Here is a 24,884-nt window from a genome sequence, read left to right on the forward strand (position 1 = left end):
TATAAATTAAATGCTCCACAAAAATTGTTTTATTTTTAAAAGCTTCTACCTGAATATATGTAGGAACAACATCACGTAAGTACTAATCCGTTCATGTTAATACTCCGTACATTTTATTATGAAAGGAGTTAATCTACTTAAAAGCACATTTTACTTTAACAAGATGAACTCTACTAGGGCAAAGAAAATGCAAAGAAACTTTATGTATATTCCACTAACACTGCTTTGCACATTTGTCCACATAATATTGAATAGCGTTATACTGTGAATTTGCAAAGCTGATTGTCAATCAACAACACATTATAATCATATGCGGTAGTTCCATTAACGCTTTAATTACAGCTCCCTGTGATGTCGTATCTCCGAAACCCAGCATTGAAACCGCGTCATTGGGTTAAAATAGAAGATATTCTACACACACGATTTACACCTACTACTCCTTTGACGCTACGAGTGTTCGAAGACTTGCATGCTTTCCAACACGCTGAAGAACTAATGGAAGTGGCTGGTCAGGCCAGTTCTGAAGCTGGGCTAGAAGGTTTACTCAAAAAGGTAACCAAGTTTGCTTCGAGCGCTTTTAATATTTTATCTCCTGTAAAGGTCAGTGGCGGATCTATGTTTTGCCTTTGGGACGTGAAAATTGCAAGCGAAAAGCAATTTTGTCGCGTGTAAGCTATGTTTAAGTTTGTCCAGAGGATGTTCTAAAAGGCTTTTGGGAGGAAGTCTTAAGCACCGTAGTTTCTCCATTCCTGGATCGGTTGTGGTGTGAGAACGTGATATATGGCAACGTAACAACTACACCACAGTTGACCATTAGTTATCGAATAACGCGGGTAAACTTCAGGCATAGTATCCGCCGTGAACAAAACTAACTTGGTAAGCTCGCGGATCGACGCCTCGTTTCCATACTTCGGTACATACCGCGAAGTGCAGGGCTTAACTAAGCCAGCTAACTAAACTATACAGACCAGCTATTTGGACGTTCTCAGCGAGGTTAAGCTGAAACTACCTAGAACTTTGCTCAGTTTCACGCAGCTTAAGTTTAGCTAGTGTATTTATGTGCATTCATCGAATTCATGAACTGTTAACTATCATGATCATAACGCTTGCATCATCAAAGCCGTATACAGAATGGATTTTATTATGTAACTTTGAGCCCAATATTATGAAACTGTGCAATGTGGCTTCGTATAAATATGATGATATAACATAGCGTAAACTTGGATTTAGTAGCTCAAATACTTTTTTTCACTTTCAAAGATCCATATCCAATAAAGATTAAATAATACGTGTTTACGCCACGTTCATAACTCACGCACAAACTAAATTAAACTTAATTTAATAGGTGGAAGAAATCTGGGCTGCGTTGGAGTTCCCAGTGCTTTTACACAAGGACGCCAAGGACGTGTTTGTCCTCGGCGGTCTCGAAGAGATACAGACATCGGTAGACGAGAGCAACATACACGTCAGTACTATTCTCAGCTCGAGGAGCTGTGGACCCATCAAGAGCAGGGTCGAGGAATGGGCAAAGAATTTGGACTTATTCTCCAAGACATTGGTTAGAAATTTCAACTTATACTGCCTTAAAACAATGACGTTAGCTTTAGTAGGTTCGAAAAGCTATTTGACATAGCAGCAGCCAAGTGCCAGCATTTTTCTTCTCGAAAGAACTATCAGCCATAGAAGGTTTAGGTTCTGGAAGCACAATACTTATTACTTTCCAATGTCAAGTGCCAATTCACCACATTTTATTTCTACTTATCGGTATTAATTACCTCAATGGTTCTTTTCATAGAGATAACTTCCGATTTAATATTTCTTTCATATCTTTTCTTGAAATATAAAATACAAGTATGTCCAATAAAAAGCTTTTGAAGTAGTTCGTTTATATAGCTTTAAGATATAATTAATTATTATTCTTTCATCAAAGCATTGATAGGTTTCACTCACCTATATTTTCCTTTACGCAGGAAGAGTGGTATGCCTGTCAGCAAACGTGGATTTACTTGGAGGTGATATTTAGCGCTCCCGATATTCAGAGGCAGCTGCCGAATGAAACCAGACTGTTCACTATCGTAGACAAGTCGTGGAAGGATATCATGCGTAAATTGGCCAAGGTAGCTGAACGGATATTATTCTGAACTAGCGTCTAGTCGCGCCTTTAAACGAGCGGATATCCAATAATCTCCAGACTATTTCGCGTGATAAAATTTTCCCACAGTACTAAATCTAAAGTAGCAGTCTATTGGTGATAGAATTTAAAATTGGTTCCGCTGTTTCGGAGATTAACTCTACAAACTAACTTTATCTCCTTATAATGTCGATTTAAGCGGTAAATAAACACAAACAAGATGCTTACTGATTTATTAGGTACCTTTGGCGATGCCAGCTGCGACCCAGCCAAAGTTGTACGAAGAATTTGTGAGGAACAACGAAATGCTGGATCAGATTATGAAATGTCTAGAAGCGTATCTTGAGACTAAACGAGTGGCGTTCCCGAGATTCTTCTTTTTATCCAACGATGAACTTCTGGAGATATTGGCGCAGGTAAAATGTTGTCTTTTCTAGTACACCAATAATATTATAAAATCAATATTGTGTAATCTTTGAAATCACGGCACCTGTTACGTAATATTTAAGGCGATTGCACTACTTATGACATGAAAGAGGAAGCTTAAGGGGTTTCTAAATTTACGTAAATATTGTAGGGGAACCTGTTGTACCTTGGCACTATGTGTACCTAGGCCACTGGGCTCGTTTTCAAATATTCGCGCGATACTAAATTCTACTGTTTACGGTATTCGATACGTCACTACAGACTATTCAATGTGCAGTTAGTCGCATACCGCCATTAAGCCGGTGTTTGGTGTTATCGACGCTGAAACTTTTTTGTGTGAAAAAGTAAGTATTTCTAATATATTTTGAAGTCTAATAGTTTTAAAAGTTTTCTAATAGTCACTTAACTGTTATATGCTATCGGTTCTTTGATTTTACAAGTCTCAACACAATAAAAAACTTACGAGATACTTAAATTCTAAACTACATAAAATCACCGTTTTAGTGAAGTTGGAGTAGTGTTGTACCTCGGTCACTGTCGATCAGCTGTACCTTGGCCACTGGCCAAGGTACAACCTGGATGTTATACTTTGGCCAGGAGAATGTTTTATTAAATTATTTCACATTTACGTAATAATATTCCTAATTAAATATCTTTATTATTTCAAAAATCGATGCAAAAATCACTTAAAAACTGGGAATGGAGATTAAAACCCCGCAAAAAGTTAACAAGAACAGAGAAATTTATTATGTTCCAGAGATACAGAAGTACTGGGATTTCTACTAAATGCTTAAGGCTGAATAATATATATTATCTACATTATTGATAGTGTTTTTATAATAGCTAGTCCAAATGACTGATTAAAATTTAAGAGAGAAATAATAATTTATATTGTATAGGTAAAGATAATCTATACTAATCTAAACTATCTAAACTAATATTATAAAGCTGAAGAGTTTGTTTGTTTGTTTGAACGCGCTAATCTCAGGAACTACTGGTCCGATTTGAAAAATTCTTTCAGTTTTAGATAGCCCATTTATCGAGGAAGGCTATAGGCTATATATCATCACGCTATGACCAATAGGAGCAGAGTACCAGTAAAAAATGTTACAAAAACGGGGAAAATTATGACCTATTCTTTCTTATGTGACGCAAGGGAAGTTGCGCGGGTCAGCTAGTTGTTTCAATATTTTGTTTTCCTTTGCTATGCTATATAGGTATATTGATTTGTTATATTATATTATGTGATATCGTCGCTGCGCCTGCCAAGTCCCACATGTGTCTTTTGTGAGATTTTGGAAAACTTTTTTTTTTATTTGGGACACAATATTCATTTTTTTTAACATCAAAATACACATATGGAGTTTGGCAGGCGCAGCGATGTGATGTAACGAAACGGTGGCCAAAGTTAGTTGTTTTTGTTTAAATATTTTGTTTGAAAAGCATAAAAAAAGCTATGAATATTATTTTAATTTTTATCATTTTAAAATTTTTATAATTTGAGAATTTTTTAAATGTTTTGTTAAATACTGTATACTGTAATAATACTGTGTACTGTAATAAATCAAATAAAATGATTTTAGTTAACAAAACTTGATAATTTGCTTAAATTACCCCCAAATTTCAATGTGGCCTAGGTACAAAGTACTACTGGCCTAGGTACATAAGGTATGTTGTACCTTGGCCACAATTCCCATTTTTTATTAAATTTAAAAATATTATGTAAATATTAAATATACATTTCTGATATTTTTTTGGTGAGTACCCAAATAATTGACATTTCAAACTATGCAAATATGATTTGTGTGCTGCACGTCAAATCACAATAAAAAATATATTTCTAAAAAACCGGCCTAGGTACAACAGGTTCCCTTATAGGTAACTGTTCAGATTGTTAGCATAGATCAATAATTACGTAGGAAAAGAATTTTCTTTCGAGACTGCATACGGGAAATATAGTTTTCAAATAAGAGAGTTGGAAACAAACATATTACGAACAATATGAATGAATATATTGTTTTGAAACTATTCAGACGCGAAACCCACACGCTGTGCAACCACATCTCCGCAAATGTTTCGATGCCATTGCTAAGTTAGAGTTCGGTGTGAAACTTCCCGAGAGTGAAATGGAAATCACTGAGGAGGGAACTCTGGTGGAAAAAGAAATGTCTTTCTTGACCAGAGATGCGCTTCAAGCGAAACTGGCCAAGACTGCTAAACCCGAGGACCTTACCACAGATATTATAGCAATGCTCTCCCCAGAAGGAGAGAGAGTTAATTTGGGAAAGGTAGGTAAAGCTTTATTTCTGAGATTTTTTGTGGTTAAGTCCTCTATGAAACAAGCCGTTACTTCAAAAAATATCAATTCATTTTTGAAAAGCTTGTAACTAGCCTTCAAATACTTTCCACAATCGAATACTACATAAATGCCGTCTATATCCGAAAGATGTTTAATTTTATTTCCCCAAAATTCTACCTCGAAGAAATCTCTGACATTTGGATATTATATATCATTTGCTTTCTGTGTTTAAAATAACTTACAAATGTGACAGGGCTTAAAAGCGCGTGGAAACGTTGAAGATTGGTTGGGCAAAGTTGAAGAGGCAATGTTTGCATCTGTCAAGAGATGTATGAAAAGCGCTCTCAGAGATTTTATGCTTCGACCCAGAGTCGAGTGGGTTCAGTTGCATCCCAACCAGGTAAATAAATATATTTATTTGTACTAATAATATAAAGCTGAGGAGTTTGTTTGTATGAACGAGCTAATCTCAGGTACTACTGGATCGAATAAAAAAAAACATGTTGAATTGTCCATTTATTGACGAAAGCTATTGACTTTATAACATCACACTATGGCTAATAGGTGTAGGCAATAATAAAAAAAAAATGAAAACGGGAAAACTAAAATCCACACGGACGAAGGACGAGGACGACCGCTGGTCCCTAATATTTAAAAAAATATTAACTTGAAATGTATAGATTGCAGTGTCAACTTGCATAAGCTTATTATCTTAGATTGGTTTCAGGCTTCGCTCCGCTACTAGACGGAGTGGGCTGGGTTATATTCCCCATGGAACAAATTAAAATCTGTGCGCTTCACTGACGTTGACAATATTTTATATTAAATACGAAAAGTTTATTTTTAAAATCAAGACTTACTTATTTTTCTTTTTCAATTAACAGGTGATCTTAACGGTATCACAAATAATGTGGGCTAAAGGTGTCCATGAGCTGTTTGACTTAGGAATACCTCTCCGTATTGACACTGGCTTAATAGAATACGAGAAGAAGTGTATAGCGGATTTGAATGATCTTGCAGCACTCACCCGACAAGACATTACAAGTTTGTTCAGAAAGGTGTTGTGTGCTCTCATTACTATTGATGTCCACGCTAGAGACACGATCTCTTCGATGGTAGAAAAACATGTGCAGAAAGCGTAAGTAGCCTCGCTTTTCTTACACCTTTCCGTCATTTGTACGATTACTTTAATCAAATCATTTAAAACCCTCAGCGACTTTAAGGAATTATGATTTGCACAGAGGTTGAATTCAAAACAATGGATTTTCAACAACAGTACGGAAACAGATAGTTATCTAGTTTGTGGTTCCTTTTCCCTAGCTCTTCATAAAGTTTAAATTGCATACGTTTGTCGAATGCCTACTCCAAACCGCGTTATTGTAAAGGCGCTGTCTGATGCGGTATACGCTCTCATGTACAAAGAGCTAAAAACATCCTTGGCAAATGTAGGCGTATTTGATACCCCTTTGAGTGCACTCCCATATTGTTGTAAAAATGTAAAACAGCTTCAAAGACTTTTAATCTGTCGCTCCAGACAATGTTTACCAAAACAATCTCTTTTATAGAGTGGATTTCGAATGGTTGAAAATGATTCGGTATTACTGGGAGGAAGATATCGACAACTGTGTGGCGAGGATGTCTAGTGCTTTATACGTTTATGGACATGAATACTTGGGCGCCGGAGGTACTGTTATTTGAATTATTCTTATAGAAAGTTTTATGAATAACATAGAAGGACTTATTTTAAAAATCCCTAGGATATTTCTTGGGTACATTATAATTTGAATACTGACTTATCGTTGCTTGATGTAAACGCAAGATTATTAGCAAGAGAAAACTTTGTAAATCAATTCTAGCATTGGAAGTAAGTCTACTGAAGCATTTGCCTATGCTTCAATCGACTGAATTGTGTAGTGTATTTAGTGATAAGCGACCCTAACCCATCACTTGAAGTGCAGAAATAATTTATTTTATAAAGCTTATATATTTTTTTATATCTATTGTAAGGTGTACTGGTAATAACGCCGCTCACGGATCGTTGCTACCTGTGTTTGATGGGAGCCCTACAGCTCGACTTGGGAGGAGCTCCTGCAGGACCCGCGGGTACCGGCAAGACTGAGACCACTAAAGATTTAGCCAAAGCACTGGCTATACAGTGCGTCGTCTTCAATTGTTCCGAAGGTAACGTCCGCTTATTGCTCTAGTTATTAATCAATTCGCTCCAATTCCTAAAGCAAAGTTTAGACAGCGGGGAAGACTAACTTTGACTAATATAATTAATTGTTTCATGCAATTTAGGCAGCCTTACCACTAGATGCAATTATGCTACGAGAATTAACAAGCTACGAAACTTTACATGACCGTTTCCCTTTTTCGCTGTTAGATAAGATTAAATCTAAAACAATGGATTTATTTGCGCACTGTCGACATGATGTATTGTTTTCATGCGTATCCGCAGAGAATAGGCACAATGTTCTTGAAATCGGAGTATGCATATTCCCTATTATTTTAGTGCTCTATTTTAGGAAAGTCAGACGAGGGCCGGTTGATTAGTTATTTAACAGGTAACTGGTCTATCCAGGTTAGATACTGACGTTCGTTTCTCAGTGACTAAAACTGATTAATGTATTATAGTAATGTCCCACGACATCTCAAGCGACATTGCGCAACTTATATGTATGTCTGTAATGCGAGCTTAGCATAGGGTGTCAAGTGAAGTTCAATCAATTCTTGCTTAACCTAATGTTCCTAACGACATGGTGTGGGACGTTTGCCCCTTAGTGTAAGTGTGGCTAAAGGAATAATGAAAAGTCAATAGTAAAACATATTTTATGTTCCTCAGGTCTTGATTACAAGATGATGGGTAGATTTTTCTCTGGCCTGGCAACGTCTGGCGCTTGGTGTTGCTTCGACGAGTTCAATCGAATCGACATTGAGGTGTTGTCTGTCATAGCACAGCAACTCATTACCATTAGGAACGCTAAAGTCGCGAGACAAAACAGGTAAGATAAATGCAACTTGAGATGTCCCTAGATTAGAAAAAAATCTATTCTTTTGAACCCATCACCAATAAAGTCAAAATAACAACGCGAGTAGCTCTATATTTATGTCGTGTTTGTGTAAAACTGAAATAAACAAATTACATAAACCCGACACAATTTGCTTCAGATAACAAAAATAATTACTCCTCGTGGAAACAGAATCAACGACTCGACCTCTATGCAACTGATATGGCTTTTATGTAGCTAGTAACCACTGCAGCATTAATTAAGTTTTTGTTTTACCACTCACATACACAATTTAATGATGTTGTTCAAAACTGTACAATTTTAATATCGAGCATTCGGAGTGAAATCAAATACTCGTTGAAAGGAAATACATTATTTTAATGGATTAAAAAATAACAAAATAACAGGGCCTTTTTTGCGTAGGTTTATGTTTGAGGGACGTGAAATTAAACTAGTGCGATCATGCGCTGCATTCATCACCATGAACCCAGGGTACGCCGGGCGGACAGAGCTGCCCGATAATCTGAAGGCTTTGTTCCGACCTATATCTATGATGGTGCCGGATTACGGTGCGTACTTAATGGAAGTTATAGTGTCAAGGTTAGGTAGCACAATATTCTAATACATAAGCTTCTATCGGAAATATGTTACACGTTATGGTTGTTGTTTTAGACTTACTTGAATAAGAGGATATTATTTGTGGCTTATAATTTACTTGATTACATTGTTTTTTGTAGCGCTTATTGCGGAAGTCATTCTATATTCCGAAGGGTTCGAATCGTCAAAGGGTTTAGCAAAGAAAATGGTTCAAATGTACAAATTGTCCAGTGAACAGTTGTCCAAGCAGGACCACTACGATTTCGGCATGAGAGCTGTGAAGAGTGTGTTGGTAAGATAAAATACTGGATATAACTGTATGAAATGAATTTTATATTGTTTTCGGTCACTCCGACCGGACGTTCGCGACAACACGCGATGCCCCTCAATTTATAACGTTGTAAATAATTCTCAGATCGTTTAATATCTCTCACCGCAACGTTTTGATGTGCTTGACATGTGCCATGCTCTTCACTCATAAATGACGTAGTGCAATATGAACGCAAAAGCGCTTTCCGCGGCTATGTTTGAGTCCTTTGGTAATGCACCCCTTTTACTTAGAACTTATAAGTTTTCAGTATAGTCGAGTTAGGGCTTGTAGAAAGACTTGTTCATGGAATAAATTTCGAATACCACAAGCGAGTTATAGTACAATAGGTATTTCGAAAATTGTATTAAACAAACACATTACTTCATTGCCAGGTGATGGCTGGTGCACTAAAACGTGCAAGTCCAGATCAGCACGAGGAGATGACACTATTATGTGCTCTGAACGACAGCAATCTGCCCAAGTTCTTAGCAGCTGACGCCATTCTCTTCGCGGGTATATTGTCCGACTTGTTCCCCGGAGTAAGCTTACCCGTGAGAGACTATGGTCTCATGGAAGATGTAATAAGTAAGAACTCATTATTTTAGTATATCATGTATTAGAATATTGATAATTAAAGTAGTGGGTACTGGGGAGCGATCGATAGAGATTATTTTCTGGATATCATCATTGCAAATAGATTACGGCAGGTAAATATCCGGGAGGTTCTGTATTTCAAACGGTTTATCAAGAAGCTTTAAAATCTGAAGTCAACGTATAATAAGAATAAACTTTCATAAAACCTTAAGCTATAAGCTTTTTTATAGACTAGCGCAATAATCACTTTACTCGAGAGCTGCATCAAATGTTACTTCAAATCAATATTTCCAGATATAGAAAACTCTTTCGACTGGAAATTCACGTCCAAATTTAATCTTTACAGGCCACTCAATACACGATTGCAATAAAATTCAACAATCTGCTGGACAGAGGTCCAAGTTTTTCTCTTTAGATATGTTTATTTTTTGTATTTGTTATTATCTAGTGCTTGCTGCACAATACTAGCAATACTGCTAACCCCTCTTAAGACTGTACTTAAGAGTACGTCTACTTCAATTATTGAAAAGTGTCTGGATGGCATTAAATCCGGCGACCTCTCGGTGTAAGGCTAATTTATTTTCATTTCTTAGAGCTCTTGAACGTTGTCTTCTACAGAGACTCTGCTTCTTGAAAGAAAACTGCAAATCGAGATTTGTCAGATACGCAAAGTGATTCAACTTCATGAAACTATGATTGTGCGCTGGGGCGTCATGTTGGTCGGACCCACCGGAGGAGGCAAGACCGTAGTATTGCATGTTAGTACTTCGTTTATAATTTGCTTAAATAACCTACTTGACATTTTACTGTTAGTATAACAAAAAGGAATAGTTCGACCTATCTAACACCGAAGAACGACTCTCGATTGTTCTCTAACATTGACCGCTATTAAATGAACGAACATTGGATGTCATTATCTATCTCCGATCAGGCGAGCTTGCTAGCTAACTAATTTACTTCGTTAAATGACATCGATTTCGTTCGTTAACACTAGGAGTACAAACATTTTTGATACTGTCCGGGCTACGGAAATTTTATTTTCCATCTAAACTTGCACTATGCATATTCTCACTTCCACGTTAATCACATTTGTATCGAACGGAAACATATTGAGCGATCCTTCAAAATTAAACTGATTTTAGGTATTAGGGGATGCATACACGAGATTATGCGAAGAAGGAGTGCCGGGGGCTCAAAACCAAATAGTGCACCGTTACATAATGAATCCGAAAAGTCTCTCCATTGGCGAGCTGTACGGTGAAGTCAATCTACAAACACTTGAGTGGCACGACGGAATTCTACCTCTCAGTTTGCGGACAGCCGTTCAAGTAAGTTTTAAAACAATATGAAATGTATGTCATGAACTCGTGACAAAAGCCCAGTGAAATACAGCGCGGATTGATTCCCGGGAATATAATATTTTTGGAAATATTCTGAATATTTTTTTAGATAATGTTCTACGGTTTCATTGACCTATTTTTTACCAAACCTAGTACACGTACCGCTTAAAACTTATCAATATACAAGGTTTGACCTAGATTAATATATTTGTTAAAGCCGTCAAGCCGCTACGGTGGCGATATCTGAAAAATAATTTACAATGAATGTTTCAGCAGAATATAATAATCGCGAGACTCTCATTTATCTCTGTATTTTCACTCAAATGGAATGTCACAGAACATCGTTGTGATTTTCCACACATACATAAATACTAATTGACTTTATGTATTGGGCCTTAGTGTATGTGAGTTGTGATCTCGATGTTTATTTCCGGGTCGGGAAAACAGCTGTGTTTATCTATTTCCATATTTATCTCTATAAGCAATAAAAAAAATGACGCGAGTTTTGTAAACCGGATAAAATTTATTTTTTTAATAATGAAAGGGATTTTGAATATTTTTGATTTTGTGGCCCTTTGGTTTAAAGAAACCCGGATTATGGTAACGGTATAACATGGCAATGGGCTCACTTCCTATTACAAAAACTGACGTGATGCTATAATGTTGTATTATATCTATTACACAGTGTGAAAAAACGGATCACCAGTGGTTGATATGCGACGGGCCAGTGGACGCAGTGTGGATTGAGAACATGAACACTGTACTAGATGATAACAAAATGTTATGTCTCTCTAACTCCGAGAGAATCAAACTGACACCATATGTGCACATGGTCTTTGAGGTAACCTTAGCTTTTAAGGTCCTACACTCTTTTTCATAAAGCTTTACACATTGATTGTAAAGCTTGCTACATACATAATCGGTTCAGAATTAATCAGCCTAGCAGGGCGGCAGAACTGAATAGGAGTAGGTAAACCCGATCGGCACAAGCCGAACAAGTGAGTCAAGTCGGTTAAGGTGTTCGATAAATATTGGGTCTACTGCCGAACCGAATATGTGTGTACCAAGCCTAACTAGCTATTATTATTTCAAATCAATCAAGTGTCAAAAATGTACTCTAATGATTTGATTTTTGATCTTTACACTTTCAGCATAGTGACAACCCAAGATCTTTATAACGACACCCATTACACGCGCTTATGTCAAAGCTTTGCAAATTAAGACACGTTTTTACCTTATCGGAAGTTCTGTCCCACACAAAAACATATTTTTGTAATACCCAAATAGTCGTTTCCTGTACTTTTGTAATTGTCCTTCATTTGTATGATTATTATTTCTTCTCGAAATCTCTAATTAAGGAAGATTTACCTTCAAATAAATATAGTAAAAGTCAATACCTTTGTTACATTTTAGGTAGCCGATCTGGCACAAGCGTCGCCGGCTACAGTATCGCGCTGTGGTATGGTCTACATAGACCCCAATGAAATGGGCTATCTGCCATTCGTAAGGTCATGGCTCGAAGAGGGAGTGGAAAAGAACTTATTCAATCAAGAGAATGCTGATTTTCTGTACGAAATATTCCAAATGCTGAGTTCTGGACTTACTTATATTAACACGAAATGTAGGGTTGGAATAAATCAGGTACTGAATTAATTTCAAGCTTTATACTACGTGACGCGCGGAAAACACACATTAAGCTTTTTAAAATTGTTCTACATTTATCAGCTCGCTTTTTATTTATTATTATATTTCAATTTTATCGATAATTAAGTCTATTTAAGAGACAGGCTTTTGCTCAGCATTGAAACATAGAAACAAATAAATTAAAAAAAGAGTGTATTTTACATTGCTAAGATTGTTGAATCACCAAATATGTCAAAGCGCTTTACGCTTGCATTTTTCTGGAATGTCTTTGATTTGCAATAAAAATTCGACTTCCGATGGGTGGCTGGTCGCCCGCCTCGCGCTCACGCTTCAATGCTCACGATTCCTGCGTTGGTATTGCGCGATCTAGTGCACGTATCTCCAACTGCACGTGAAATGTCAGGAAAAGTTGCCAACATAGGTCGTTAGTAGTTTAGCAAAATTTGATAGTTGGTGACGATTTTGAGTTAAATAAATTCGTACTAAACTGCTACAGAGCGTTTTAAATAATATATTTTGATTATTTTTATACGTTTTAATTATTTTTGTTTTATTAAGTTATACTTAATTTTTTGCTATGTTACTAATAAAGGTAACCTTTGATTAGTTACACAATGTTTTATCTTTTTCTCTCATATAGGTACAGTTATAGACTGCTTCGTTACTTTCAATTTTGTAAATTGATTGAAAGTAACGAAGCACTGTATAATTTATCAGAGCTTACATGGCGCTTATCAATAATGTGATAGTTAGAGTATTATATTACAACGTCATATCTGACTTTATCTGAAGCGTACTACGATGGTCAACTAAACACGTGTGCCATAGTGGTTAGATTACACTTGAAACAAAACTTTGGGACCGCCGTAGACCGTATTTTTTCTCGTACTAAACTGTCATTATTTTACTGTTAAGGTCCACTTGCTTTATCGTCGAGTTTACAATTGCATCATATTTCACAGGTGGACATAAGCAAAGTTTCAGCTCTATGTTTCCTTCTCGGCGCATTACTGGGAGAGCCTGGTGAGAGGTTCCCTGAAAAGAGCGCTGTCAAAGTTTACATAGCACATTGTTTCATATTCTGCTACATCTGGTGTATCGGCGGGAACATTCTAGAAGAAAACAGAAAGGGCTTCGAAGAAGTCGTCAAACGACAATTTGAGGCTTTTGAGGAGGCCGAATAGTAAGTATCTATAATAATACTTGCATAAACATACTTTTAACAAACTGCAACTATTCAAATAGCTGCAAAGCGGAATCCTATAACATAAGTATATAGGATCGAATACCATAGAACTACAAGTCATGTTCTACATTCCTTCCTGTTGCATTCTATCGTTATACTATAGTCTAGTCAGAATTACAAGAAATGAACGTACTTATTTTATAGGACCTTTTATTCGTACAGTTATGTGTGAAACAATATGTTTGCAGTTTCCCACAAGGCTTCAATTTCTTCGACATGTTCATGGACACAAAACAACGAAAGCTCAAGGTGTGGGCCGAAATAATCCCTGAGTTTGAGTATGATTCAGACAGACCGTTCTTTGAGACGTTGGTACCGACCATTGATACTGTGCGTTACGGATATTTGTTCGAGAAACTACTAGGCTCAGGGAAGCCTGTCATGTTCACGGGGAATACTGGTAAAGCTTTGACAATCTTAAAACTGCCTTGTATTATTCTTGGTAGGACCCGGACGTCTTTGTACTGACGTTTCATGACGCTGCACAAACACAGTACAGTCACCAACAAAATACTTTACAGAGTCCAATTCGTATTAATAATTCTACGGTACCTATTTATATTTAGTGTTCGAACTAGTTTAAAGCTATCCAAGGCACTCGAATACCGTTGCCTCGGTTAACTTCTGCTATTCTCGGAAACACTTGTTGCTTACCTCCCTAATTACTTGCCTGCCCCGCTTCAGTAGAACTGCAACGACTTTATTAAAAGTTAGATCATTTTCAAGAAAGCATAACACAGGTGCTTTGAAAATTTTGTGCACCTTTCATAACTAATTAATTAATTCAAGAAAACATTGCACAGACGCTTCGGAAATGTTTTGCTGCACCTTTAATAACTAATTTAATATTATTTTTACTATTACTGACACACGGATGGTAAAGTGAACAACAAATGTTGCTATTTCCATTTGATATCAAAATTTCAGAATGTTAGAAGGTTCATTATGAAAGGAAGATTTATTAACAACCACAACCACAGGAATCGGCTGGTAACTGTACAATTCTAAGAAAATATGTTTCCGTTTGTGTGTTTGCTAGTCTAGGCATTTCAATATCGGCCTATACCGATAGCAAAAATATACCGCCTAAAACTAGGCTTGTTGGCTGTAAAAATTAAAGTTAGATATTCAAAATACCGTAATACCGTTTGAAGGCAAACGTTTACGAAAGTAAGTAAACAGTCAACATCGGATTTTGTCTGGATATTTACACTAAACCCGCATGAATAAACACTGTGCAAAATGCAGCCTCGGGCTATGTTCAATGCCAACGTGGGCTGGCCATCCCACTTTACGTAATATAGTTCACAACGTAACTTTATTAAAATAACGCTCTGCTGCAAAGTATCGGCAAAATATTTTATCAATATTTTGACATCGTGTCATTTTAAATACGCAGTAAAGAATTTTGCTTTTTTCATCCAAAATTGTTTTTTTTAGGTGTCGGTAAAACGGTCGTTGCTGTGGGTGTATTGAATAAAATGGCAGCAACAGGGTACTATATACCGTTTATATTGAACTTTTCGGCTCAGACCGGCAGTGGCCGAACTCAGGTATAGTATTTCGTGATAATACTGAGTATATACTTAAGTCATTATCACTATTTCACTGTAATACGAGGAAGATCATCATTATCATCTTTTTTCACTCTCAACTCTTAGCTGCAACACAACCGTGACTTCAGTTTATAATGTCAGTGGTTCTTGCCTATCGATTAACGAGAATACCTGACTACCCTGAGAAACACCTATCTGCATATTTTAATTCTCGATCTAGTCAAACATTGAACTGCAGCCAATATGTAAATGATATAAGAGCAATTTTTTACAAGGCTTTTCCCCTTTTCCAATTAAATAGGGATTGTCTTAGAGACTTTTATACTTATAGGAAGTGATTGAAACCCGCTTAGACAAGCGACCTCGGAAAGCAATCGGAGCACCCCTGGGGAAGAAAGTAGTAATATTCATCGATGACGTCAACATGCCACGCTTAGACGTATACGGAGCGCAACCTACCATAGAACTGCTAAGGTAATCTGTGCTAATACAGTAGCAGTAGACATTGTTTGCTTGTTTGTTTGAACGCAGCGCACTAATCTCAGGTACTGCGGTAACAGCTCTACGTGATCGGAGCCGAGCGGATCAGCTAGTATTATGATTAATAGATAATACAATTAGTAAGCGTTTGCTGCATCGATCATCAGTTTTGCGCTTAGTAGCTGTTTACTGATGCGTATTTATTTACTCTGTACATTAACAATGCAGCGACTCTGCGAATTTGAAACAGTATTGTAGTCTATTAAGCTCGAGCGTATTCACCCTTTTGAAAATGTATGAAAGCAATAGCGAATTGTAATTTGTACAGGCAATTCTTAGACTTCGGAGGCGTGTATGATCGGGACAAGTTGTATTGGAAGGATATATTGGACGTGGTTCTGTCTTGCGCGTGCGCTCCCCCCGGCGGCGGCCGCAACCCTCTCACTGCGCGCTTTGTGCGACACTTCGCCATGTTCTTTATATCCGCCCCTAGTGCTGATGCTATGAAAGTTATTTTTAAGGTAATGGTGCTGTAATGTCTTTCTTGAAGATCGTGCTTTAAAACGTCATTTATTTTGATAATTAATATCTAGTAATACCTACATAACCAGCATACTCTATTCCTTTTATTTATGTTCAATTTAAATGGATCAATTTAAGATGATTTATTTCAAGACATACCTTTTTAGACTCACAGATTAATCAAACTCAAATGTCGGATTCGATAAAAATCAAAGTTTATTGATAAATGAAGTTTATTCAACTAGAAGTCCATGTCGTTGAACCATTATATTATTAACCATTCACACTGCTTGAACTATATTTCAGGCTATATTGGGAGGTCACATGGAGGACTTCGTGGCTGAAGTGTCGGTATTAAGTGATCCCATTGTCAACGCGGCGGTGGAACTTTACCTCAAAATATGTGCGGAATTGCTCCCGACACCAGCAAAGTCTCACTATGTATTTAACCTGAGAGACTTGTCCAAGTGCATGCAAGGAGTCTTGCAAGCTGATGCCGCTTACATGAAGTTCCCGAACGCTATGCTCAGGTTATAATTATGCCCTGACCTGCTTTTAACTCTTCCATCCGGAATTTATCACAATTATGGATATATACAAAATTACAATTTGGTTATTTCAATTCGTATTCAATTATCGTAGTTTGTAAATAAATTTAATTATCTGTTTGACTTCTTCCAACAAATTGTATTCACGTGCGTTATAATTTTGGTATGCTTCGTATGTTATTAAGTTTAAATAATGAATCCCGTTTCAGATTATTCTACCACGAGTGTTTGCGAGTGTTCCACGATCGACTTATTAACGTCCAAGATAAAAGTTATTTTTATCATTTGATGAGCAGCATCTGCACGAGATTTTTCCAGTCACCTATATTAGAGGTCCCCGACGACCCTATAATAGAACACCCACCACTATTAATGTGGGGAGATTTTATCAACTCAGCTGTCCCCAAAGAGAATAGAAATTATGCTGAAATACCTGAAATGAGCAAGCTCATGATAGTACTAAAGGTAACCACTGAAACCAACGTTTCCTTTTAAAGTTTCGAGTAACAGTATAGCAGCACGAATTCGAACCTTAATTCATTAAGATAGGCATTATTTTTGTTCGTCATGCTTAAATTTTCACCTTTCTGTTGTTAAATGAAAAAGGTAAATTTAAAATGTTTTTCGAGTGCAATGCTTTGATTTATTCATGTTTCTGACACCAGTCGTTTTACTTTTCCGTCGATAATGACTTTACAGTTTATTTTCATACAAATCGATAGAATCTTTAACGAGCATATTGATTAAAGAGTGTCCCACCATGTGAAAATGTTTATTGATTTCATGCATTTCGATAAAAAATTGAAGATCCAAGCACCTTGTAATTTACGACAAGAAAGTGGATAAAGACAGAGCAGGGTTGTAAGATATTTTATGCCATAAAAACGATTTTATGATTATAGTGATACAGAACAATGGTTTCTAGTTCACTGGTCACATACATTAGTCATTTAAACCGATTAATAGAACGAAATAATCAACTACTAACAAACTAACGAAAAGGCTATTGCCAAACTGTATTTATGCTTACGATAGTAGTTCTCGAGGCTTGAATTTGATTTCCGGGCAAAGCTATGATATTATTTAGAAGAGAAGGCTCAATCGCAAGCTGAATTGGGTCATATATCCGGTTCTATTACTGCTGCTGAAAACAATTTGATGTTCTTGGAACGCATGCTTTAAATATGATGTACAACAGCGCACAACTCAGGTCTTTCCTTACATGATTGCCTACATGTCCATAAAAAATGAATAGCCTTGAAACGCAAAGTCTTACTTAGATTTCTTGGTGTTCGAACAATTGCTTTTCACGGCTTGCGATGTGAATAGGTTTTCTAAATATTTGCAAAATCAAATTTAAATTATTAAATCTAAGTAATAGTCTTACTTAAGTAGTAACTCATCATTGTTCAAAGCTTTTCTCTACACAATAAGCCTCATCTCGTTTACGTCAATCATCCCTAATCTGTGCAGAAGCGCAATTCTCGACAGCCGGTTCTGTCGAATATCGAGAATTTGACATTATAAATGTACTCCAAAAATAGTTCCTACGGAGCCCGCTAGAGGCGCTGACCAGATTTTCGAGCAAAAATAGTCGGTTGTCAGTAGTCGATAGTGGTAGAGAATCGAGCTAATGTTCTTTCCGACAAGCTGAAGTTTTGTTAACAGGAGTACTTAGAGGAGTACAACTCTACGGCTCGGGCGGAGATGCATCTCGTGTTGTTTCAAGATGCGGTGGAGCACGTGGTGCGACTGGCCCGCGTACTGCGCGCCGAGAGAGGACACTGCCTCCTCGTAGGCCCTGGAGGCTCAGGCCGAAGGAGCGTCGCAACCCTCGCTGGACATGTCAACGAGTGCAAGTAAACTAACCAACTTCATATTTACGTAATGCAAAGGCGATGGCTTGAGGGTCTTCACCTGAAATGTTCATACATTACAATAAGATTAATACAAAATAAATTTATCCCATTAACTTCTCACTCCTGGGTAAGGGTCTCTTCCCGGTAGAGAAAGGATTAGGCCTTTTAGGGTTTATTACATATATTTGTTAGTTACGAACAACTTGATGTGTGATATAAACATGCAAATGTAGTTATTTTAAGGAGGCGGTATTTATCAAAAGTTGTAAGCGGAAGTTTACAATTGTCAACAGAAATAGAAAATACGCTAAGACCGAATACAATTGCGGTTCAAGTTCAACGCACCAAGTTGAGCTTGAGACAATCGCGTGGGCGGTTATTGTCTGCGTTTTATTGGAAACTGTAGATTTAAAAATATAAAATTTCCCTTTCATGATTTCCTTCAAAGAGTTTACGATTTCGCTCAGACGCGTAGATCAATTATTATGCAAATTGATAACGACTAAAAAGATTGACTCAGGATTGATCGGAGGATTATATATTTTTTCTTCGTTGTCTAGATGCATGGGAATGGAAATAAAAAGAAACTACGACACTCCAGAATTCCACGATGACTTGCGTAAGATGTATATGCGAGCGGGTGTCAATTTCGAAGATACAGTGTTCCTTTTCACTGATACACAGATAACCAAGGAAGAGTTCCTTGAAGATATCAATAACATGTTGAATTCTGGTAAGTGGAAATACCTAGAGTACTAAACAACAGATGCTAACTGTACCCATAATTCACACACTTCAACTCCAATTTTAACCCATTAATGTCCCACTGCTGGGAAGGGTGCAAGGGTCTCCTTCCGTAATGAGGGAGGGGTTAGGCCTTGAGTCCACCACGCTGGCCAATTGCGGGTGGGGGACTTTTGCATACCTTCAAGAACTGTTCTCAAAAACTCTCGGGCAGACAAAGTTGCATCACGATGTTTTTCTTCACCGTTGAAACAAATGATAATTATTTCAAGGGATAATTCACATTGTATAATACTTTTATTGTTTTAACCGATGCGTGCGGCTGACTCATCGACACAACTATCATAAGCCCTTAATAACCCAGATATGAACTCTTTGTCCGGTGCACCCCTAAGGCATATGACATATTTTTCATTAACTAATCGCGCATCTACCAGAAGATTTATAGAATATGAGAGCTTTTGAATCTAATTGGTTGTGACTACGATTGTGTGCGAAGAAGTTGCGAAAGCAGTATGTTAGAATTTTTCTTTTAAGAAAAATTTCAATGGTCGCGCAACATTTATACTAATAGTTTGAGTCTAGGTATTAGTAATTTACTCGTCTTGCAAGTAAGTGGGATTAAAACATAATGATGAAATATTACGCGCGGCTATCGTGAGTTCAGTTCCCATGTGAAACAAATATACATAGGTGGGTACTAGCTGACCCGGCAAACGTTGTATTGATTTTTTTTTTAATTATAACGTATGAAAAATAGATGTTGGCCGATTCTCAGTCTTACTCAATATGCTCACAAAATTTCATGAGAATTGGTCAAGCCGTTTCAGAGGAGTATGGCAACGAAAACTGTGACGCGAGAATTTTCAGTCTGTCCACAAATAAATTGCTTCGTATCAGCCTTTTAGCTGTAGAACTCTTTTATGTGTCGTATTATTGAGCAAAGACTTCCTGGTCGTACTTTCTGTCCGTGTTTGTGTGTTTGTAAAAGTCCCCGCGACACAAGATTAGTTCGCAGTGCAAAACTTTTCTGTCAGTTTCTCTTTATTGTATTAAAAGACGCTTAAGAGAAGACTGAGCACATTAATATTGAGAAATTACATGTCACTTCAATCATATCACACCCACGGATAGTGCATGAGGGTGGTCCCACTATGTCAAGATGATATCATAACGAATAAACAGATAAGTTTCTGTTTAGACTCATTTACATTATAATACTGATAAAATTACGATAATACAAACTAACTATAAATAATATGATTACTTATACCAATTATCTCAGATTTCGTACATGCTTGTATAACATATAAAGGAAACTTATCAACATCGTTAACATCAGTAGAAGATGACCTTTCAAACTTTCCAAAACAAAACTGTACTGCTTTGTTTTTTATTTGTTCTGGAATGAGCAGGTAGACTCAACAAGACGATAATGAGCACTAAACATATTTTGGGGAAAAAACATCGAATAAAAATATAATAATATGCTTAAAACAATACGCGGAAAAAGTACTTGTGTTTCATAGGGAAAACATGTCTCAGATATTGAACAATGTTGATTGTTTACACGGGTCTTACGTGCTTTTAATTTCTACATAATTATGTCTAAGTACCTCATTTGTGCTATTTTAGTATTCTAAGAAATTTTGTTGTAAACAACTTGATTTTTATGGGAAAAATGTTTGCCTATTCTTCACCATCAAGAACAACTGTTACATAGAAACTCTTTATATAGTTGTTGTAGAAATTGTTAAAGCGGCATCAAGGATGCAAAAGCTCTAGTCAATAATAAGCTTCCCTCAATCGGCTTACAATATCAGGATCTACAATGTTGCAATTTAATAAATTACTAAACCTAGGGTCAGGCTTCGGAATAAACATAAAAATATTGTATTTTTCTTTCGAAAATAACCATTTGTTCATTGAAATTCAAAGTCTATGTAACGGAGTAATTGGCTTTAAAACTAATGCGATTGTTAACTGCACTGTTTGGTGCAGTGGTTAACGTTGTCACCTCGCCGCAATTACCATAGCGCCGCGTGTGGCGGGTTCGAATCCCACCCGGGACAAATATTTTTATGACGAGTACGAGTATTTGTCCTGAGCCTGGTCGTAAATTTATATTTATAAGTATGCATTTAAGAAGTTTAGTTTAGTTTGTTTGTAAGTTGTCTGGTTATCATAATACAAGGTCTGCTTAGGAATCAGATGACCATTGTGTGAGTTGTCCAAAAATATTTATTTATTTTGTTCAACAGGTGAAGTCCCGAACTTATTCGAGGGAGATACGTACGAAAACGTTCAAACTGGGTGCCGTAATGACGCTGGCAAAAATGGTATCAACCCAGCAGACCGAGACGCCGTTTATTACTTCTTTATAAACAGAGTGCGCGGGAAATTACATCTGTGTATTTGTATGAGTCCCGTAGGAGAAGCGTTCAGGTACGTAAAGTATGCAGTACGCAGAAAATGACAATAGTGGACTGAAAAATACATGTATCTTTATCATAATAGTTAAGCGTACCTAAATAGTTTAAGGGGATTTGATAATTATTATTAAATTTCACGATTTACGTAGAACATCAGAACGAGATGGGGTTTATAAAGTTTATTTGAATGTCGTCGACGACGCTGTCAACGTCGTCCAATACTTTTTGCTGCTTTGCTTCGCAACGCTCGTGCGTAAATGTATAAATAAACAAGTTTTTATTTGAAGATAAAATACATGCATATTTTTTTGATGATGATGATGAGTAGCACGATTCTTTACAATTGTAACCATCGAATGTCGAGACGTTGACATTTTGAATGTACTGCCAAAATCGCTACGATGCCCGCTAGAAGCGCTGAACTGATTGTCAGACAAAATTTTTCGACAGCTAGCCGGTTGTCGATTCTCGATAGTAGTCGAGCTACTGTTGTACTATCAAAGCTAGTAGATAATATTAAGTTAATTAAATCCGGTAGCTTAATTGTCTTATTCAATAGTATCTGTGATGCGCATTAAGTAATCCAGTCACTCGTTCGCCTATTGAAAGTGGACTATAGGTCAGGCCATAGAAAAGTGAAACTGGGGTAAAGCTCCATAACAACACTGAAACGGTAGACAAGGTCACGCGTCGTTTGCACTTTCGTTGTGCGTTATTTGGAGCAATGCCAGCTCCGTGCAACCCGAGAGGGGTGGGTTGTCGACATGCATTGTCTGTGCTTTCCGTCCGATACAGACTGATCTATAAAAATCGAAGCCTATCAAACAATTGCACACATTTTGATTTTCTTAAAGTTATGCATATATTAGACCAGGGGCTCCCAACCTTTTCTTAGTCCGGGACCACTTTTATATTATTCTTGTTAGCAGGGACCACTATGCTAGTATATTCGTGTAATACGTGTAATAATAATCCTGAAAATTTATAATTTGAAAATCATTTGCGGACCATATTTTGACTTCCACGGCCCACTGGTGGTCCGTGGACCATTGGGAACCACTGTATTAGACGAATGGTGTCAGTAGTAGCTGGTCAGAATAAGGGGCAAAGTCGAAACTGCGCTCATGCATTTCGCCTATAGACTTACGTCCGAAATGCATACACTATTCAACGTTATGACGTAAATGCTCTACGTCAATACATGCCAATATATTAATTATGTAGATATTCCATCGAAGCCACTGTCTTGATAATTTTCATTTAGGACAATCTCTCATTTAAATGCCAATTAGGTTTGACGTCAACAATTGTAATTGAAACGTAGCTACTGCTAAGATGGACCTAAAAACTAATTAAAAAGTGATTAAATTTGTAACTTACGACTTTAAAAAAGTTTCATCGGGTTATGTCGATAGAAATCCAAGAAAAATGTATATTCTTTACATAAATTGGCTTACTGAATAATTTTATGTCATTAAAATAAATAGATAAAACCTCAATCAGTAATTATTAATCACTTAACAGCACTATATTAATTATTTTGCTCAAATGTTATAGACGGCGATGTAGAATGTTTCCATCCTTGGTAAACTGTTGCACTATCGACTGGTTCACAAAGTGGCCGCCGGAAGCGTTGCTCTCGGTGGCAGAACAATGCCTGCAGCCGCTTGGAAATCAAGAAATCATCGAAAAAATATCTCAAATATGCGTTACCATGCATCAGGTAAAGAATTGTTTCAAACAGACACATATTTTCGTAAATAAACATTTAAGTTATTTATTATCTTTACTGTAAATCAATTTTCAGTTAAGTGCACGTTTGAACTTTTATAAAGCGTTTACCACACCCTGTGGTAATTGGCAAATCGATAGGGTGGAGATAGTGTATCATTGAATCAACTACATAAGGCACTTAGGCCGTCGATGGCCGGATGCGACTAATAGACACGGAGATAGGGCTCTGTTCAGCTGACCTAATGGCTTAATTGGCCTCTTGATACAGCAGAAACTAGGAGACGAGTGAGGGCACGTGTTACTGGAAGTAGCGTGAAGTGGTTTACTATGTAGCTTCACAGCTCAGGCTGGCCAGTCGATTAGTTTATTGAATAGACACATTATACATTGATAAGCTTTGATAGAGGGAAACCGGAACCCCTTGCAATATGCGATGAAGATTAAAATCGACGTTTGCTTTGTTCCGTAATCAAGCTCATTAACAACCCATTAATCATTAAAAAAGCGTGTTAGAGTTTCAATAAAAATAAAACTATAGACTTGGTTTTAGGCTTGATTTGTGAACTGCAGTATGTACTTATTTAAATTTGTAAGTGCTATCCATTCGCGCATCTTTATAAGTTCGGCATAAAATATAATTATTTGCATAGGACGTGGATGTGATGACAGACCGATTGTACATGGAGATGAGACGGTACTTCTACACGACGCCCAGCAGTTACTTGGATCTGCTGAAGCTGTACTTGATGCTGCTTGATAAGAAACAACAGCAAATCATCAGAGGAAGAGACAGAATATCTTGTGGTCTACATGTAAGTAAATTATCCGTGAATAAACTCTATTCAGACGAATTGAGAACCTAGGCCTCTGACAAATGCAGTAAAATACACCTACATAAATTTAATAGTATAAAGTATTACAATAAGATTATAATTCCAATATAGATCTCTCGTTGTCAATAGCGTAGCCTCAGGCGTTGCGCGACCGCAGCCGTTTCATTACGTATAGTATATAAAATGGACAGGCGATTCCCACTCCATCATATTACGACTGAAAATGAAATTGCACAATTTGATTGGAACTTAAATCTCGCTAGCAACAGGTCCGAAATATTCCCGCATTAAATCGATCGATCCCTCACTGAAATATGCTATCCGCATATAGCGTGGGTGTTTCAAATGATTGCGATTGACGATTATAACAATACTAGTATAATCGTCGAAGATAACTTATAACTAAGCAAAATATAGAGTACTTATCACCTTTTTCTATCGAATCGTCGCTAATAAGTTCTTGATGAGATTTGGCTAGGCTGAGATAATGGAAAGCAATAATATTTTTCCATGAACTAGGAGGTCCTTGAGACACGTCTAAGATATAGCAGCACTATAATATAATAGCTATCAAAAACAGA

At 36.9% G+C, this 24,884-nt stretch overlaps 1 protein-coding gene across 1 annotated transcript in view; it reads left to right on the forward strand.

Moving 5' to 3' along the window:
* The window catches only part of Dhc16F (Dynein heavy chain at 16F), a 61,419-nt gene that overhangs the window by 10,461 nt on the left and 26,074 nt on the right, over positions 1-24,884 (forward strand). The window contains exons 15-43 of the mRNA XM_076134693.1: positions 343-552; positions 1,346-1,558; positions 1,971-2,117; positions 2,371-2,547; positions 4,591-4,845; positions 5,110-5,256; positions 5,741-5,994; positions 6,422-6,540; positions 6,864-7,037; positions 7,699-7,858; positions 8,288-8,433; positions 8,602-8,753; positions 9,164-9,356; positions 9,984-10,123; positions 10,508-10,693; positions 11,391-11,546; positions 12,119-12,346; positions 13,312-13,532; positions 13,784-13,995; positions 15,036-15,148; positions 15,483-15,625; positions 15,960-16,152; positions 16,460-16,683; positions 16,911-17,166; positions 18,370-18,560; positions 19,121-19,293; positions 21,566-21,749; positions 23,294-23,459; positions 24,121-24,282. Coding sequence (XP_075990808.1) covers positions 343-552; positions 1,346-1,558; positions 1,971-2,117; positions 2,371-2,547; positions 4,591-4,845; positions 5,110-5,256; positions 5,741-5,994; positions 6,422-6,540; positions 6,864-7,037; positions 7,699-7,858; positions 8,288-8,433; positions 8,602-8,753; positions 9,164-9,356; positions 9,984-10,123; positions 10,508-10,693; positions 11,391-11,546; positions 12,119-12,346; positions 13,312-13,532; positions 13,784-13,995; positions 15,036-15,148; positions 15,483-15,625; positions 15,960-16,152; positions 16,460-16,683; positions 16,911-17,166; positions 18,370-18,560; positions 19,121-19,293; positions 21,566-21,749; positions 23,294-23,459; positions 24,121-24,282 — 5,295 coding nt within the window. The remainder of the gene's footprint in view (positions 1-342; positions 553-1,345; positions 1,559-1,970; positions 2,118-2,370; positions 2,548-4,590; positions 4,846-5,109; positions 5,257-5,740; positions 5,995-6,421; positions 6,541-6,863; positions 7,038-7,698; positions 7,859-8,287; positions 8,434-8,601; positions 8,754-9,163; positions 9,357-9,983; positions 10,124-10,507; positions 10,694-11,390; positions 11,547-12,118; positions 12,347-13,311; positions 13,533-13,783; positions 13,996-15,035; positions 15,149-15,482; positions 15,626-15,959; positions 16,153-16,459; positions 16,684-16,910; positions 17,167-18,369; positions 18,561-19,120; positions 19,294-21,565; positions 21,750-23,293; positions 23,460-24,120; positions 24,283-24,884) is intronic.

Source organism: Anticarsia gemmatalis, chromosome Z (genome assembly GCF_050436995.1).
Source record: "Anticarsia gemmatalis isolate Benzon Research Colony breed Stoneville strain chromosome Z, ilAntGemm2 primary, whole genome shotgun sequence".
NCBI lineage: Eukaryota > Metazoa > Arthropoda > Insecta > Lepidoptera > Erebidae > Anticarsia > Anticarsia gemmatalis.